The sequence below is a fragment of the Dendronephthya gigantea genome, unplaced genomic scaffold, assembly GCF_004324835.1.
Source record: "Dendronephthya gigantea isolate DGI-Jeju-01 unplaced genomic scaffold, DenGig_1.0 000033F, whole genome shotgun sequence".
NCBI classification, from domain to species: domain Eukaryota; kingdom Metazoa; phylum Cnidaria; class Anthozoa; order Malacalcyonacea; family Nephtheidae; genus Dendronephthya; species Dendronephthya gigantea.
Genome location: NW_021163043.1, coordinates 862,885 through 882,085, shown reverse-complemented (window position 1 = coordinate 882,085; position 19,201 = coordinate 862,885). Strand labels below are relative to the sequence as shown.

At 36.9% G+C, this 19,201-nt stretch overlaps 2 protein-coding genes across 2 annotated transcripts in view; both read left to right on the top strand.

The window, feature by feature from the left end:
- The window catches only part of LOC114525085, a 35,187-nt gene that overhangs the window by 2,021 nt on the left and 13,965 nt on the right, over window positions 1-19,201 (top strand). Inside the window, exons 2-3 of the mRNA XM_028546293.1 lie at window positions 4,658-4,748; window positions 6,863-8,756. Of these exons, the coding sequence (XP_028402094.1) occupies window positions 6,882-8,756 (1,875 nt within the window). The 5' untranslated portion in view covers window positions 4,658-4,748; window positions 6,863-6,881. The remainder of the gene's footprint in view (window positions 1-4,657; window positions 4,749-6,862; window positions 8,757-19,201) is intronic.
- Window positions 8,767-14,435, top strand: LOC114525062. Its single transcript, XM_028546270.1, has 2 exons — window positions 8,767-9,744; window positions 13,035-14,435. The coding sequence occupies exons 1-2, from the start codon at window positions 8,913-8,915 to the stop codon at window positions 13,085-13,087; spliced, it is 885 nt and encodes a 294-aa protein (XP_028402071.1). The 5' UTR covers window positions 8,767-8,912; the 3' UTR covers window positions 13,088-14,435.

Below are 19,201 nucleotides of genomic sequence, written 5' to 3'. Positions count from 1 at the left end.
AATTTCGTTTTTTTCTTCCTTTCAATGTTCTTAAAGTGAGGTTTCAGGCGTTTGAGATGTGATTTATGATTCGTTGATTTATGATTCCACATTGCGATAAAAAGAGACATGCTTTTAAATTTTCGCGCATGATGTTAAATTCGTAAACGTAGTTGCTAGTCTATCTGCATGATGGCCAAATATTGGTCTGCATAATGCCGAAATGGTGGCGTTGTCAGTATACTCGTGTGATAGTGATACTTGAAATACATTGCACATTTCTCGCTTCTTTAAACATAAGGAATACAATTCCGAAATTGTTAACTCATCGCCAGAATAATATGATGTTACCGACCTTCCTATGCCATTGGAGTCATATCCTGCAGCAACAAATTTTCAGACTACAGTTTAAGACCCTCGTGTGACTATAGAGACGCATCATCCGTCTGTTATTATAAATACAGGGTATTAACCAGAAAACAGCTCTTGTACACGCGCTTTTTGCCACATAAATATTTTCCAGGATATTTTCCCATTTTCGATGCACTTAAGTAAGGCGTGATTTTGTTTATGTTCGACATATTCGTCTACATATGATTTTGCCCATGTAGATTATCACATTCTAAATTTTGAACTAGTACGTTTGTGATTATAAATGATTTATCAACAACACGGTAAAGTAGACATGGTTGGTTGTATGTGCATGTAGGTGCGGAACAGCGCTGTGGCGTCGTATTGAATAAACTTGCATTATTAAATGCCTGGCACTGCACAGCGCTTCGTCGCGTTGTGGTCTTGTGTGATACTGATACTGGAGAAGTGTATATGAAATGAGAATTTCGCTATCGGGTTTTTTGCATTTTGTAAAAAATTCGTGTTTTTCGATCATAAATATACCGACCTTGTCGAAAAATTCGGACTAGAAGTTTGTGAAATTTACGATTAAAGTTCGATTTTTAGACTCTTTGCTGGCGAAATTCCTAACATTCCATCGCGCGGCTAATGACGTAGGAAGTGTGACACAGCTCGGTCTTTTGATATGTATTACTGCGATGTTATATAGCTGCGTCTATGTAGAATTGGGATTCCGGAGCGATTTTGACGAATCCGCTTTTTGCAATCATGAATTTTAATTTATAGACAGAATATTAATTACAACATGAAGAATCGTAGCAGCCAAAAATGCACTTTTTATGCCGCGAGAGACTATATATACCACATCTTGAGGTTTCAGACGTACCGCATACATACCGCATATTATGTAAAAGTATAACATCAACTATTGTAAACAATGTAGAGTAGTAACTAATACTAGAAAATTGCATTCCTAAAATTAATACGAAATATCCCATCATATTAAGACTGAATATGTAGGATATCTATCTATATTACTGACATCATACCATATTGACATTACACCGCATACGTATGGTATACGCATGGTATACCATAATTAATATTATGGAATTTGTAACTGCTTCAAACGCGATATACTTATTATATAATTTGCGTTCACTCAAAATCACTCGTGATGCTCACATTGCGTGTTTTTGCACTTAAAATAAACCGGAATTTGATTAGTATTTTCTCACCTCTACTTAGAAAACATCAGCTAGAATTGCGTGCTTGCTTTGCGCGACAGACACAGCGACACAGTGCATCTAGTCTTGGCTATCGCATTTCCCTCACGCAATCGGTACAATCTTGCCCTATAAAAACACTGCGTTATGAGTTACTAAGCATTTTGAATTCAACAAGCATGGCTTCCAGCACGAAGAGAGCGAATAGGGGGAAATTTTGCGTCTGCGGAGCTCCTGGATTGCGCAGTTGCATGAATACATATCACGTCGAGGGGATATCGATGCATAAGTTTCCTGCAAATGAAGAACAGAAGAAAATGTGGGTAAAATTCGTGCGAAAACATCGGCTGAATTTTACTCCTACGAGTTCTTCAGTAATATGCTCAGCACACTTTGAGAAATCTTGCTTCGGAACACGATATCACATTGACGTTCCGGACGAGCTGAAAGCAAAGGCCAGATATTTATTAGAAGCGTTTGGACCAACAAAAGATTCGGTTGTTCTCGAAGAATTACCAGCGACATCGCGTACGAAAAGAAGGGTGAGTCTGGAGATATTCTATGCAGCAAAACATTCTTCATTTGCCTATTTAAAATATTATGTCCAAACAGTTGCTTTGTCATAGTCGGTCAAAGCTTTTTTGCAATTTGAATTGAAAGATTTTAGTTACTCTTGATTTTACTTGCTCGTGCAGATATTCCGGGATCAGCTATCTCTATCGACAAGTTGCACAGGTGAATTATGCAGTCCTGAAGCAGGCAAAACAGTGTCATCGGCCCACAAAATAAGTGACGAGTCAAGTGTCGCAATGAGGCAGAAATGTTAAACGTGAGCATGGAGGAGCTTATGCAGAAAACGCGGAGGGGAAACAGAGGGTGACATCTCAGAGACGGGTCATAAATCTCTGCGTATAAATTGTAGCATAAAACAGGAGAGAATTGAAAAGCTTCAGAAGTTGCTATCGAAGCAAAAGAAGCGGAATTTGAAGTTGCGAAAAGAGAATATAAACCTCCAAAAGGTTTGTTGTAACCAATTACTTATATTATAACGCAGCACCATTTTATCTCGTAAAAACATTAACTTTTTCGTTTTGGCCACCTGGTTGTGTTTGATTATTTCACTGATTTATTGTGTTTATCGTTTTAGTCAGTTGAATATTTGCGAAAAGATTTGTCCTATGAAGAAAGTAGCACTGACGAAGCAGAACACGAAACATGTGAAGATGTTGGTATTTTAGACGAAGCATGTCATTTCGATGATGAACTAATGGGGAATAGTTCGGATGATGATTTAAGAGAGGAAACAAAAGATCCAGACTGGAATGCGAACATGGAGGACGAAGAAGCTAACGCATCAGATGATGACGAGCTTGGCGAAACGGAAGATAAAAATACATCGGCCAATATGAGGTTGGTCTTTTTTCATTTATAACATATTACAACAAGCGTTATTCTCTTGAACTCTAAGAAATAAATAGTTGTCTTTCATTTTAGATCGGCTGATAGTGAACCAAAATTTATTGTGTTCTACAGTATGTTGTTTTCACTGTTCCGATTGTTCTGTTTTGAATGCAAGGCACAATCACCAAGTGTTAATGTCAAAATACATGGATCAATGGCAATAGTAGAACAAACATGCAAATCATGCAAAGGTTATACGTGGAGGAGTCAACCATTGGTCCTGGGAAAGTATCCTGCTGGTGATATTTTACTGAGTTTTGCGACCCTGATGTCTGATGTACTAACCCATCTATGCCACCGCTCGTAAATACCTAAATAATCAAGCAGTGAGTCGTTAATTCCACGTTCGCGAATATTAAGGATATTATATACTTTTGTTGTGTATAGCCGAAATCGATAAAAGACTCTATTAGTACTAATTTGTACATATGAGAACATAAATAGCGATGTTGTACAAATATTTACATACTCATTTTGCCGATCTTGTGTCCTGCTTGTTGGCTTATGATATTTTTTTCCCGACTTGTCGGAGAGAAAAGCTCCTGCAGTCTCTAACACTGTCCGGTGTGTGACCACAGCATAGTCCCAATGTTGTGTTATGCATGCTGCGTCGTTGCCCTCATTCGTAAACTTGCCGGTGCACTCGAGAATTTCTTTGCAACATCGATATTCTCTGTGGCGTCCTGTAACAGCTCTACTGTACAATGTCCGCATGTGCACCTTCAAATATACAGACGAATAAGAGGAAAAGGTTGTGGTTAAACAGCCTAAAATAATATTACTTTCATGAAATTACTTTCCATGAGTTAACACGTAAATCTCACTTAAATCTCGATTCAAACGTTTCGCGAAGAATACCGTCTTCGTCCGTTTCGTCTTCCTCATATTCGCTATCTGCCAGTGGCTCAAATTGGTAAGGCTGAACAACAGACGATTGCTCAGTGATGTTGTCTTCATTATCTGATGATCCTTCTGTCTCCGTCTGTGACTCGAAACTTTCGTTATCAGACATTTTTTAGGCACAATATTAAAAAAGCTTTGCGTGATTGCGTGATCTTTGTTATTTTGCTATGCTAAAACACGTCGACGTGTCACACTACATACGTCACAAGGGCCAAAATTCTAGGTACCAGTCTTTCGCCAGTAAATAGTCTCAAAATCGAACTTTAATCGTAAATTTCACAAACATCTAGCTCGAATTTTGCGACAAAATTGGTATATTTATGATCCGAAAAGACGAATTTTTTAGAAAATGCAAAAAACCCAATATGGAAATTTTCATTTCATATACACTTTAAACCTACTATTCTAAGATATTTCAAGTTATCGCCATTTATTTTATTTATACCAAAGACCCTGAATCTTTCGTTCTATATATACACGGGTGCAATTGAAGAGTTTAAGATGTGGGATTAATACTTCGGGATTGACTAATTCAACATTCCCAGAAACGAAGTATTTATTTTATATACTATAAACGACCATTTTTTACAATGAAATGAATAATATGAACTTTCTGCTAATGAAAATGAGTCCCTAAATATACAAATTCCATAACTACATGACACTCGCACGACATTCTAAGGTGCATGGCAGTTTTTAAATTACATTGAGAATTACAAAGTTTTTCCTCCTAGGATTCAAGTCTTCATTTCCGCACATCTGTTTGTTATATTTCCGGGGAATCTTTGCCATGTAGTGGAATTATTGCTTTCAAAATTTGAAATGGTAAGTTTTTGTCACGGCGTTGGTCATATTCTTTCCTTTTTTACGAATACCCATGTTTATTCTATGGCGCGGCACAGAGCTAAATCATTTAATCTTTTAGTAATTTCCTTAAAATTTTAACATACAGTCAATATTTTGAATAATAAATTATAAGAATTCGAGGGTTAGAATTGGGCGTTCTGTATAAAGATTCAATTCAAGATGCTGAAATTTTAAGCCTCGAGGCAAACGAACAATTGAATTAGACACACACATTCTCTGTTTATACATCGACTCTAATATTGTCTGTTTCTAAAATCTTTCCAACGCGGAACAATTTAAAAGTTGGCTTATTAAAAATTGACAAGCTTTAATTCTCAGTCAAACCAAAGCGCGTTTACAAGATTGAAGATTGTTGAAGTTGACAACCAAACAAGTTTATTCGTATTACTGTATGTGTCATCGCCATTCAGAAAACGTGCAATATTTTTCTTGCAAAGAAATTTCCGTGTCTTGTCCAAGTTTCATAAACCGTGGTGTTTGTCAGAAAACTAACTAAACATACAGCGTTGTCTTTCTTTCAAAGCATGCAGTTGAAATTGAAATGACCCTGAATCTTGATAGAAACAAGCAATATTTATGAACCTGGAATCATTATTCATTAAAGATTAAACATACATTCGTGTGAGTTGACCTGCGTATATACAAGGAAATTTAAACCTCGCGTAATATTTATATTTCAATATTTAATATAAAATATTTACCAAATAATGCAAGTGTATCAGAGGTAACCTGCAAAGATGAAATCCAGCCAGCAAACACATGAACACTGAGGCCCCGTCCACACGATGCCGGAAAAATCTGAAAACGTAACGCAAGAATATACTTACGGTTACGCGTACCGTCCACAGTGTGGGGCAGCCAAAAAAGATTTGAGCAACTTCGGTGAAAAATTACATATGTGGTCGCACTTCGCTAGTTACCAGACTGCATTGTGACGTCATGTAAAAATTTTTTAAACCTCAAAAAAACGAACTTTCGTTGCGTAAATTCGTAAATTTTATTGGCCTTATAATGACGTATGAAGTTTGTAGTTAATAATTCAGTCAATATATGTCTTAGTGATTATTAAAAATTGCCGCTTATATACTGTATCTTTACAGTTGATGCATTAGATTGAACTACACAATACCCAATGGACAAGGGAAGAAATAATACTACACAAATACACCAATAGCAAAATAAATCAATTTCATTTCTTGATTAATTGTTCTTCGCCCTATACCTTAAAAGCTATTTAATAGCAGCGTTTCAACAATTCACTGAAACGTGCACGATGCGTAACCTGCACATCGTTTGGTATATTTCAAACTAAATGTTTTGTTCGTATTCTTATTAAGGTTGAGTATTACTTTATGCTATTGTTTGTGTTTGTCTTTAAACCTCGTGAACACTGGTGCGCTTAACACGCACACATAACAATTTTCACGGGCACATTTTACGTGGAAAAAATTGAGATATTCTTCTACTTGTGTATTTGTGTCGGAAAATTGAGCACGAACGACAAAATATGTCAATACTAGGAAATTGCCCCGAGTGATAAGTGTGCAATGTTGACAAGTGTGCGCCAAGCTTAATACTGCATGTCATGCTTCAATAATAAAAAATCAATATCACCTTCCAGTGGATACGTTGTTTAGTCTCTGTGAAGATTTCAATTTGTTTATATTCTATTTCTGCATGTCAGGGAATGCATTCTCAGCTGTTTGGTTCACCCTAATGCTTCATCGTTTGTCATTGTATTTGTCGAGATATTGCCCTCATAACACATTCGGTCCACGTGGTATCATGCACTCAATACCATTTACAACTATCAGCTGGTAAAGGATTCTAACCCATATAGCTAAATAGTACAACCATTTTGTTATATAGTAATTTACTCTGTCCTACGGCATGGCTTCTGACGAACTGCACGAAAAAGCAAATTTTACAAAATTGTATTTGTCGAGATATTGCCCTCGTAACGCATTCGGTCCACGTTGTATCACTCAATACCATTTACACAAGAAATCATTAGATATATGTAGTATATATTTTACCGAGACCCATCTAGTATTAACACCCATTTGTTGCAGTAAAACATCGGACAATGTCATGGCTTCTGTCGATCTGCAAGAAAAAGCAAATTTTACAAGACTCAGTAGACTTTTGGTTAACAAAGGAACTGAGGCTTTGAGAAATACATTTGATACCATCCATCCACCTGTTTGTCTACCTGGAGTACTGGCTGCAAACAAAACATCTCTTCAAGGGTTAAAACCTCGAGTTATTAATAATTCCCAGTGGGATTTACTGTTTCCCCCGTCTGGCAACCCGCCAGATTCCAAAAACTTTGATGTCACATTACTCACAGTTCTATTTCGGAACATTTGTGGTTTTCCATCAACAGGATGGAGTGTAATGCCTCCGGATACTGATAGGTCAACGCAAGCAAATATCACAAGAATCAAGTGTTACAGAAATGAGGTTATTGCACATGTAACAACAACTCAAGTTGACAATTCAACATTTGAGTCTTTATGGAAGAAAATTGCGCAGGCGATAGTAGAATTAGGCGTTTCACAGAGTAATGTCGACGAAATAAAAACTTCATCATTGGGGCCTGAGGATGAAAATTATGTCGAAATCCTGAAACAGTTGAGAAGTATTGAATGCATTTTAGATCATCTGACCCGAGCTTTAGAGGAAAATCGCCGAGAAAGTGATGAAGATATCTTGCGAAAACTTGCAAAGCATAATTTCAAAAATAAAATTAAAAGAAAAGTGAAATTTTTCCTACCTGGAACGAGAGAGTGGTTGTCAAAAGAAGTTGACGAGTGGTTTTGTAACAGTGAGAGTGACTCAAGAATTATGTTAATAACAGCTGGACCAGGATTTGGTAAAAGTGTGTTTGCCGCTAAAATCTGTAAAGATTTTGAGAAGAATGGAAAGCTGGCTGCTTGTCACTTTTGTGATTTCAGCAATTCAAACCTAAGAGATCCGATGATGATGATGCAGTCTCTCGCAAGTCAGATGTGTGAGAATGTCCCTGGTTTTAAAGAAAAGCTTCTTGATCAGTTAAAGCGACCTTATCAAGTTCAAAATCTGAGAGATGCATTTCTAATATATTTGCAAAATCCCCTAGATGAATTGGAAATAAAAGAGCCACGTTTAGTCGTGATCGATAGCCTGGATGAAAGTGCTGCTGATAATAAGAATGAAATTGCGCATTTGATTGCTGAATATTTTCCTGAGCTTCCCGAGTACATCAAAATCTTGGTGACGAGCAGGCCAGAGATTTCCGTAGCTGATCTAAAACTAAGAGACGATCAAAAGACAAGCATTTCCAATGTTGATGACAACAATAACTTAGATCTTGAACTTTATTTCAAAGAATGTTTTCCAAGTTTAGTCGGCAGGGAAGTGGATGAAAGTGATATGAGCTTTGATTTCTATGTGCATTATCCATATCTTTACCGCGTTCGGCGAAATGGAACTATTAGTTTACTTTCCATTTTTGTTGCCAAATGCCAAGGCTCATTTCTCTATGCATATCACTTTCAATCTGGGCTAAGAGCTCGTTATGATCTTGAGAAGATAACAAATAATGACGTCATGGAGTTTCTCCCAGAAGGACTGAATTCTGTTTACGAACGATATTTTAAACGCCTTGAAGACGAGCTTAGCGACATAAAACATCAAAAGTTTGATGTGTTGAAAATTTTGGAAATGCTGGCTGCTTGCAAAGGATATGTTCCCCTCACTTTCGTCGCTCAGGCTTTTGGTCTAGCTCCAGATTGTCGCGAAACGAAAGACATCATCAACAAAATTAATGAAACCGTATCGTGCTTGTTGTACGTTTCAGATGACATGTTAACCGTTTTTCACAAATCCTTTATTGATTGGCTTCTAGGAAAGGGCTACAAAGATCACCAGTATACTGTCAAGGTCGATGATGGACATAGATCGCTTTGGCTTTTATGCGAAAAGGTTTTTAAAGAAATTGTAGAAACTGTTCGGTCAGGACTCGATGTGAAGTTTACTAATGACGTGAAATACGCTCTGGAACATGGTTTAAAACATCTAGAAAAGTGTGAAATTGAGGAAGGTGTGTTTTGGTCAGTTGATGTTATTACCTTATATTATATGTCAACTGTAATCAATTTATATTATTTGCTGCATTTCTGGCTCACAATACTGCAATGTTCCTGGATTAAAAACGAAGAGTTACGCGCCCGCATTTCGTACCATGTCATTGAATTTAAGTCTTTACAACTTGCCCTGGCACTCCTCGAGAAATATTACAACGATTCAAAACAAGTTTATTCGACAAGATTTTCAGAATGGTACTTACAAGCGGTTCTTACCTGTTCTCCAGAAGGTTATTTCAGCGATGATGAGAAGAAAATCGCAGAGACGCTACTATCAAACGTTTCACCTTTTGTAGAGTCGAATTCTTACGAAGTTTCGGTTTTGCCGCGAGCAGTCTGGGAACGCCGTGGCTTTGATGATATTACAGCTGTTGCTTTATCTAACGATTTGAAAAGTGTAGCAGTTGGAATAAACAATTTCATCCATGTGATATCCCTACCAACTTTAGTTCAAATTATGAAGTATTCAACAAAATCGGAAAGAATTCAATGTTGTACATTTTCTCAGGACGATTCGCTCATATTATTTGGTAAACTGGAAACGGCGTTTAGCATTGCTCGAAGAAAGGAAGTTCCATTTTTCCCTGGAAATGAAGAGACGTTCCTGTCCTGTGCATTTTCCACTAATGGCAAAAGACTGGTGACTAGCGACGGTTCAAACACCATTAAACTGTGGGACGTTGCTAAACAAAAATTGCTGTCGTCTCTTTGTGCTGGATTTCGTGTTGATGGGTGTTCTTTTAGCGTCACAGGGTTATTTATTATTGCAAATTTAAAATATGACTCTGATCCGGGTTGTGTTTGGAACGCCATCACATTGCAAAGAAGTGATAAACGAAAATTATCTCACGGGGAAAAGGAGAAACCAGTTGTATTAAAGAGTAGGAAATGTGAACGATGTTTTCAGCGGGGATTTGAGGAACCAAATTCTAAACAATTAGAAATAAGGCTACTTAACAAATATGAAAGAAAATATATAATGTCGTGTCCGTGGATCTGCAAAGGTGTGGAGTGTATTTTTTCTTCGGACGTTTATTGTTATTCGAGTGACACAGAAAGTATTCCTTCGATTGTTGCTTGGAACTATCTTGTTGCCGCTCAGAGAGGGATTTTGATTGCTCAATGCAAAATGACTGCTTTAGAAGATAGTCTGTGGCTGTATTCAGATAATAAAAAACTAATTGTCTTTAAGACATTAGCTCCTAAACAAGAGCAATCCTGTCTGTCACAGCCAACGGAAGTTTATTCGAGTTCGTTTTCTCCTGACGGCTCTCGACTTGCATCCTGCAACTCAGATGGATATATCAACGTATGGAATGTCTATACCAGCAAAGTTGAACAACGTTTTAAAAGCAGTCAATGTGGGTCAAGGTTTTTATGCTGGTGGTCGGAAAATTTCTTGTTTGTTATTAGGGAATTTAACAGGATTCCCAAAATAACGCGATACCCGGTAAATGACAATCTAGAGATCTTGTTTACTCACAGTCATGACGTGGCGCTAGAGAACTTTTCTGAAGACTTGTCTGAATTCAGTCTAGAAGACTTGTCTGAATTCAGGCCAGAGGGCTGGTCTCATTTCCAATATTTAAAGGTTGGTTTTTCTGAAGGCTTTGTCAGTTTGGCTCTCGGACGCTTCAAACCCGTGAAAGTTCTCGATGTCAGAGATGTTGATGGTCCTGTAATGATCAATTTGCCTGGAATTAAGCCTATGATGAAAGTAGAAATCTCGCCTGGTGGTGCCTTTATCTCTGGTTGTAATCAAAATAAATGTTATATTTGGAAAAGAAATACCGAAAACCCAACTTCATATGAAGTCTTTTATCACCGTGATGTTTTAAGGTTTTGCAGTGAACCAGTCGTATGTTTCAGTAATGACTCCAAAGTCGCTGTATTCATCGGCTGTAATGCTAACGTGAGTCAGATAATTGATCTGGACACTGGTGATTTTCAAAATGTAGTTTCTAGATTCAATTCTGTTCATTTGTCCACCAGGTCATTTTGTATTCACAAGAGAGGAATTGTATTAACTTTATTTGATCACATGATAATATTTTCTGACATGGACTCTGGCGCGATTCTCGACCATTCCTATCAACGATACTTGAAGGTTGATAAGTCAATCCAAAGAATTAAAATTTCCCCAAAAGAGACCATGCTGGCTTTTCCTAACTACAAAGGCGATATGGTGTTTCTTCGACTGTCTATTCAATAAAATTCCTTTTTTGAGGATGAGGTCGCAGCTTTTCGCAAGAATGATTTTCATTGGCTGAGCTCTACAATACATTTCTGTTTCAACCAATAGCATAGCTTCGTTCCTTAGAAAGCATAGAAAAGCATTTTCCAATTGGACGAAAGCTTCCGAGAGCTGCGACATGTCCCTTTATTGATGATATTAAGCGACTAGCAGTTCTTAAGCTGCGTCACACGGTACCGGATCCGCTCATCACGACATCTTTGTTTGCCGTTATGAAGCAACGATTATTAGTAAATGCTTATTAATTTGATAGATTTGGTATATTTATTCAGGACACCGCTGTCTTTCATTAATTAACTTTCCAATGTTTCCAGACATTTCCAATGTTCATGACAACAATAACTTAGATCTTGAATTTGATTTCAAGAAATGCCTTCCAAGTTTAGTTGGCAGAAAAGTGAAACGATGTAATCGGGGAAAAAGAAGTAATATTAGTTTCACTTTAAATCTGAGCTAGGAGCTCGCTATGATCTTGAGAAGATAACAATAATGACATGAAGTTTCTCCCAGAAGGACTGAATTCTGTTTACGAACGATATTTTAAACGCCTTGAAGACGAGCTTTAGCGACATAAAACATGAAAAGTTCGATGTGTTGAAAATTTTGGAAATGCTGGCTGCTTCCGAAGGATATCTTCCCCTCACTTTCGTTGCTCAGGTTTTTGGTTTAGCTCCAGATTGTCGCGAAACGAAAGACATCATCAACAAAATTAATAAAACCGTATCGTGCTTGTTGTACGTTTCAGATGATATGTTAACCGTTTTTCATAAATCCGTTATTGATTGGCTTCTAGCAAAGAGCTACAAAGATCACCAGTATGCTGTCAAGGTCGATGATGGACATAGATCGCTTTGGCATTTATGCGAAAAGGGTTTTAAAGAAATTAAAGATAAAGGTGTTCGCTCAGGACTTGACGTGAACTTTACTAATGACGTGGAATACGCTCTGAAACATGGTTTAAAACATCTAGAAGAGTGTAAAATGGAGGAAGGTGTGTTTTGGTCAGTTGATGTTATTATTGTATGTTATATGTTAATATAATGGATTCGAGTGAATTGCTGCGTTTCTGGCGCACATTACTGAAATGTTCCCGGATTAAAAACGCGCCCGCATTTCGTACCATGTCATTGAATTTGAGTTTTTGGAGCATGCCCTGGAACCCATGGAGAAATATTACAACGATGAAACTCAACAACGATGAAAAGTTTATTTGACCATATTTTCACAATGGTATTTAGAAGCGGTTCTTACCCGTTGTCCAGAAGGTTATTTCAGCGATGATGAGAAGACGCAGACGTGCAGACGCTACTATCAAACCTTTCACCTTTTGTTGAGTCAAATTCTTACAAAGTTTCGGTTTTGCCACGACCATTCTGGAAATGCAGTCCCTTTGGTATTATTACAGCTGTTGCTTTATCTAACGATGAGAAAAGTGTAGCATTTGTAACGACAAATTTTATCTATGTGATATCCCTACCAACTTTAGTTGAAATTATGAATTATTATTCAACAGAATTGGAAAGAATTAAATGCTGTACATTTTCTCCAGACGATTCGCTCATATTATTTGGTAAACTGGAAACAGCGTTTAACATTGTCGGAAGAAAGGAAGTTCCGTTTTTCCCTGGAAATGAAGAGACGTTCCTGTCCTGTGCATTTTCCCCTAACGGCAAAAGACTGGTGACTAGCGACGGTTCAAACACCATTAAACTATGGGACGTTGCTAAACAAAAATTGCTGTCGTCACTTTTCGCTTTTGGTGTTCTTTTAGCGTCACAGGGTTATTTATTATTGGAAATTCAGAATCTTCATCTTATCCGGATTATTCGTTTTGTGTTTGGAACGCCATCACATTGCAAAGAAGTGATAAGCGAAAATTATCTCACGGGGAAAGGGAGAAACCAGTTGTGTTTTAAAGAGTAGGAAATGTGAACGATGTTTTCAGCGAGGATTTGAGGAACCAAATTCCAAACAATTAGAAATAAGGCTACATGACGAATATGAAAGAAAATATATAATGTCGTGTCCGTGGATCTACAAAGGCGTGGAGTGTATTTTTTCTGCGGAAGAATTTTGTTATTCGAGTGACACAGAAAGTATTCCTTTGACTGCGATTGTCGCTTGGAACTATCTTGTTGCTGCTTCTGCCTTTTCTTTCCGTGCAATCAAAATACCAGTTTTAGAAGATAATCTGTGGCTCTATTCAGATAATGAAAAACTAATTGTCTTTAAGACATTAGCTCCTAAACAAGAGCAATCCTGTCTGTCACACCGACCGAAAGTTTACTCGAGTTCGTTTTCTCCTGACGGTTCTCGACTTGCATCCTGCAACTCAGATGGATATATCAACGTATGGAATGTCTATACCAGCCAAGTTGAACAACGGTTCAAAAGCAGTCAATGCGGGTCAAGGTAAAAATGCTGGTGGTCGGAAGATTTCTTGTTTGTGATTAGTGAATTTAACAGGATTCCCAAAGTAATGCGATACCCGGTAGATGACAATTTAGAGGTCTTGTTTACTCACAGTCAGGACGTGGCGCTGTATGATTTAGATACCTCGTCAGATTTCATGGACTCTGAGGTTGGTTTTTCTGAAGGATTTGTAATCTCTGCTCTCAAAAGGAACGAACCGTTGGAAGTTCTCGATGTCAGAGATGTTGATGGTCCTGCAATGATCAATTTGCCTGGAATTAGGCCTATGATGCAAGTAGAAATCTCGCCTGGTGGTGCCTTTATCTCTGGTTGTAATGACGATGAATTTTATATTTGGAAACGAAATACCGAGAAACCAACTTCGTATGAAGTCTTTTATCACTTTTATTACTATTCTGAATTCGATGATGATGATGAGGTAACGACTGACGTAAGTTTTAGTAATGATTCCAAAGTCGCAGTAGTCATGGACAGCAGTACCGAGATGAGTAAGATAATTGATCTGAACACTGGTGATTCTAGAAATATGGCTTTGGCGTTCGATTACGATCATGTGTCCACCAGGTCATTTTGTATTCACAAGAGAGGAATTGTATTAACTGTATTTGATCACCTGATAATATTTTTTGACATGTACTCTGGCGCGATTCTCGACCATTCCTATCAACCATACTTGAAGGTTTATCTGGTAAAGCATACAATTAAACTTTCCCCAAAAGAAGACGTGCTGGCTTTTCCTGACCACAAAGGCGATATGGTGTTTCTTCGACTGTCTATTCCACCAAAGCCTTTGTTGGACGATATTAAGCGACGGGCAGTTGCTTTGTTGGACGATATTAGAGAGATTTAGCACGAGGACGTGAACGTCAAAGACGACGTAAAAATGGCGAATAAATGGCGTGATGCACCCAAATATGGACATGCCACGCCATTTACTCGCCATTTTCACGTCGTCTTTGACGTTCACGTCCTCATGCTAAATCTCCCTATTAAGCGAGGCGCAGTAGTCAATCCTTTCTTTAACCGGAATAAAATTGTCTTGCGGAAAAAGGCTTAAAAGACTGCTTTTAGGAAAATATACACAAAACTGTATTTTTTTTTACATATTGACTTACATACGGGCAGCGGCTAGACTTTGCTTGGAGCTGGTCTAGAATGGAGAAGTAAGACACCTCCTTCCCTCCGTTTGTCTGGGAGTTCACCTTGGGCAAGTGATAGCACTCCCTTGCCTCCCTAACTGGGGTTACAGTTTGTTAAACAAAACAAAGATGATATCTTCAATACATCTGCAAGAAACAAGTCCTAAAAAACTGTGACCAATGCCAGTCGTATGATGGTGTTTTTTAAGATATTCATTATAGTAGTTACAGTCATGTTGGTGCTGATAGTTCTCATTAATGATGGTGGTGATGGTGCTGGTCTCTACGATGGTGCTGATGGTAATTACCCTGGTTATGAAATAATAGTATTATTATAGTAATTAATAGCAACTGAATTATGGTCGAAACGTCTGATGCTGATGAAAAAGAAAGATATCGGAACTACAAGAACTATGTACATTACATACATTACATACTATGTACATTACATACTATGTACATTGAAGCCATTGCTTTTTACTTTTTCTGAGTTATGAGCTGAAATACTTGACGCCAAATGTTGAGCTGTATATGAAATTAAAGCTAGCAAAAAGTTATATTTCGTGTAGAAATTTCTAGACTTTAGCTTGAAGGGAAATATCTAAAAAATATTTGAAAATTTTTGCCGGTTTGTAAATGTTTTTGTTTTCTCTAAATATTTTCTTTGTAGTTTAGGTCTTGAAATTTCCACACCAAATATATCCTTTAAATAGCTCTAATTTGACCCACAGCCCAACGCCTGGCGTCTAGCTAACATAGAAAAACTATTTTGACTTCAAGCTAACACAGGGGTGTTTGTCAGGAGTTATCGTTCCAGTTGTATAGAGTTCACTAGTCTGAAGCGGGAACTGGAAATTTGTAAAAACTTGCGTGAAATTTGAATAATATTAAGTTCAAGAGATCTGATGTTCATGAAAAAGAAGGTCACGAAACAACACAACAATGAATATCTTAGGCGTGTTTCAAACGTCGTTTTTTATCTTTAATGCGTTCGACATTGCGAATTTAGAAACCCTACAGATGGTCGGTATCATAATTTAATATACTCAAGCTTAGATTTTTATTTAACACTATAGGTAGCTTATTTGTAAACAAACTAACATCAAGTGGTAAATTAGGATTTTATGACTTCGAACGTGCCTGGTCCACACAAGAACACATGACAAGAATATTGCTGAATATTTAAATATTTTCCTACTACCAGCATGTAATTTGTATAGATTTGTAATTTTGTAAACCATTTCATGATTTCACTTTGTTATCTCTTGTTGAAATTCTTATTTCGGTGTTTGTCTTACATCCCTAAAGTTTTCTCGTGTGATATCAACTTGGAGGTAATTATACCAAGTACCAGGGTTGTTACATTCCTTAAATGAATTAGCGAAACACCTTCATTAGTGTCACAAAGTAAACAAAAACTAATGGAATGACTGTATTTAGCTACTTTATTTATCCAACCCTGCCAAGAACCATATTCGTCTGGAGACTGGATCAAAACATGGTCATGGTCTTTTTTTTTATTATTCCCCAACCAGCTGATCTGAGATCATGACGTCATAAAGCATCTCGACAAAACTGACTTATCATCCGTCTGGTGTAATTTCTCCTTATTCTTCTAACTAATAGCATAAAGGGTTAAATATTCTAATTTACAGGTGGTAAAAAATAAACGTGTTCTAACAAAAATATAGTAAAATTACTTGATATTTTCGAGTGTTGAAGTCATATGCAATGAAGGAAATGATAACTCAGTTTTGTCGAAGACCTGGCTTCTGATTGGCTGATTTTTATATCCTGGAAGGCCTCGATCTTAACAGAATTTCTCGATGCTCTCCATCATTTTTTATAGGACATAAAAAATGATAGATTTTCATATGGGACATATAAATCCAGTTTTCTAACTTCATTTCGCAGGGTCATATAGTTCAGTGGCCACACCCAAAACCCCACCCAGTTCCTGTTCTCTTTGAGTCTGTATTTCTTCAAAGTCTGTGTTCGTTATTTGTCAAAATGATCGTATTCTTGGACTAGAAGCTCCCAAAGTGATCCTGATTCGTCGTGAGTGACCAACGTATTCATTGGGAAAGATGAAGTTGTTTTAACAAGGTTTATCGACGCAGACAAGTACAAAAACAAAGACATACGGCTTTGGGCTAGTCGTGGTAATACAGACTAGACAAGACCAGATTGTCGAAGGTATGTGCTAGATTCCTTGTGAGATTTCTCTCATATTGCGATAAACGTATGCGTCGTTGTCTATTTTGCTTTAAATTACAATGTTTTGACGGGATGGTTTGGTTTATATTGGTGTTTCACGTAGTATATTGCACACTGTTGTTTATATATATATTCCTTAACAAAAATATTCACAATCTGATTTAGCTGGGTACGGGAGGAATTTATATTTCAACGTTTTGTATTTAATATCGTATGCAAAATAATTACACCAGTCAGTGCTATAGTTTTGTTTCACGAGTTCTGCTATAAAATGGTCGTATTAAAACACATCTAATTTTCAATTTATATAATTCTCCCCTAGTTTTTATAACACAGGAAATCAAAAAACATTCACTAATTTATTTAGACCAGAGTCCAGAAATCTCTTTCATGGGGAATAAAATCATTTCATTCATTTCTTGCATGTCCATTTTAAATAAACATTTTATTCGATCCAGTCTTATGAAAATTGTTCGCCAACAGATTTGGTTGAAACCATCCTGGAACTGGATAATATATTCTATTTTTTTTCTTGCTGTCCAAGTTCATATTTTAGCCTTTCCTGCAATATGATTGGCTATGCGAGCAGTCCGTATGAGGCCGTATGGACTGCGAGAGATTTAAAAGCACAGAGCTAACGCTAAAATATGAATTCGGACTGGAAAAAACCCTATTATTTACCAGTTTAGTCAGTCCATATAATGAAATATTTCCCTGGGTCTCAAAACGTCCCTCGGGCTGTTTTTGAGACCTTGGAAAATATTTCTCTATATATGGACCTCCAATGTGGTAAATAACATATATATATTCCTCATGCAACTTTGAATGGTAACTCATAATGAGTTAAGTTTTATAGCTAAAACCCACTATGATCATGATCAAACAATATATGTTATATCAATGCCAATATTATAGGACTAAAACACTGAGATATATTTTACTAAATTTATAAATCATAATTTGAGTTTTCCAGTTCTATTAATCTTACATCCACATTTATTGTTATGGTTTCTTTCTCATGTATAATACCAGCTTGTATACAGCTAATTGATAAAAAGTCATCCTCTGGCTATCATGTTAACTATGTATTTAGACTCCACCATCTGTTCCAACCAAAAGTATTTTAACAAATATACTCGTCAGTCATTGATCAGTCCATCTAGTACAACAATATCTGTCAATCATTGAAATAAATTATCTGAGTTCAGCGATACTTTAGTTGCAAATATTTTCATTCATGAGGTTGAAACTTAATCAGACCCAATGCAATCCCAGCTAATGTTTGACAGAGTTCTCTATGGCTTAGTTGAGTATTTTACATAATGACATTTCATGTAACCTTGGAAATCAATATTTGTCACAGAAACATTATTATGAAACAGACCAGAATTACAGATTGCAAGTGAAATGTTGCAAGTAAATACTGAGGTGTACTCTCTAGGGTGGTTGGGTGGTCTTCATGACAGTAATTTTATTTCTTATAAACTTAAATTTGTTTATATTTTCATAGACTGGCCCTGCATTTATGACCATGGTCAGTTTGGTTTATTCAGTGTGATTAACCAGAGGCATTTTCTCTGTAAACCAGAAATCATTAGAACAGTCTTTTACGTATTAACACAACATAAATTCTCAGCCAAGTTAGACGAGCCATTGCGCGTTTATAAAGAAATTTCCAGCTTCCCTAACACCGTCATGGCTGATCCCTGCACAAGGTAATATTTTTATTTAAAATATGATTCATTACATTCTGTCAACAATGCGTGTGATGGAAATCTCTATTGAGACGAAGCGCTTGTGAGGTTTTAAATTACAATCAGTTTCCGTCTTCGTTTAAATATATCTACCTCGTGAGTATCTTCTGCGAATTTTGGTGCATTTGTGTGAAATTTTAGCCATGTATTGAGATAATCGCTTTCATGATTTGAAAAGGTACGTTTATGTCAGTGTTAGTCGTGTTTTTTGAAGAGTAGAAATGATTTTATGTCATCAACACAGTGAAGTCGTCACAGTCGTATAAGGTCTTGTCACAACACAGCGCTTTGTCTGTGACGCGGTGAAATAAAATTGCAAATTTCGTTTTTTTTCTTCCTTTCAATGTTCTTAAAGTGAGGTTTCAGGCGTTTAAGATGTGATTTATGATTCGTTGATTTATGATTCCACATTGCGATAAAAAGAGACATGCTTTTAAATTTTCGCGCATGATGTTAAATTCGTAAACGTAGTTGCTAGTCTATCTGC

What these genes read in the sequence shown, in the direction of transcription:
- LOC114525062 (XM_028546270.1), top strand. Translation starts at nt 8,913, where the DNA reads ATGTCAACTGTAATCAATTTATATTATTTGCTGCATTTCTGGCTCACA. An exon ending in CGCCATCACATTGCAAAGAA is followed by an intron (nt 9,745 to 13,034) that starts GTGATAAACGAA and finishes CATTGCAAAGAA; the next exon opens with GTGATAAGCGAAAATTATCT.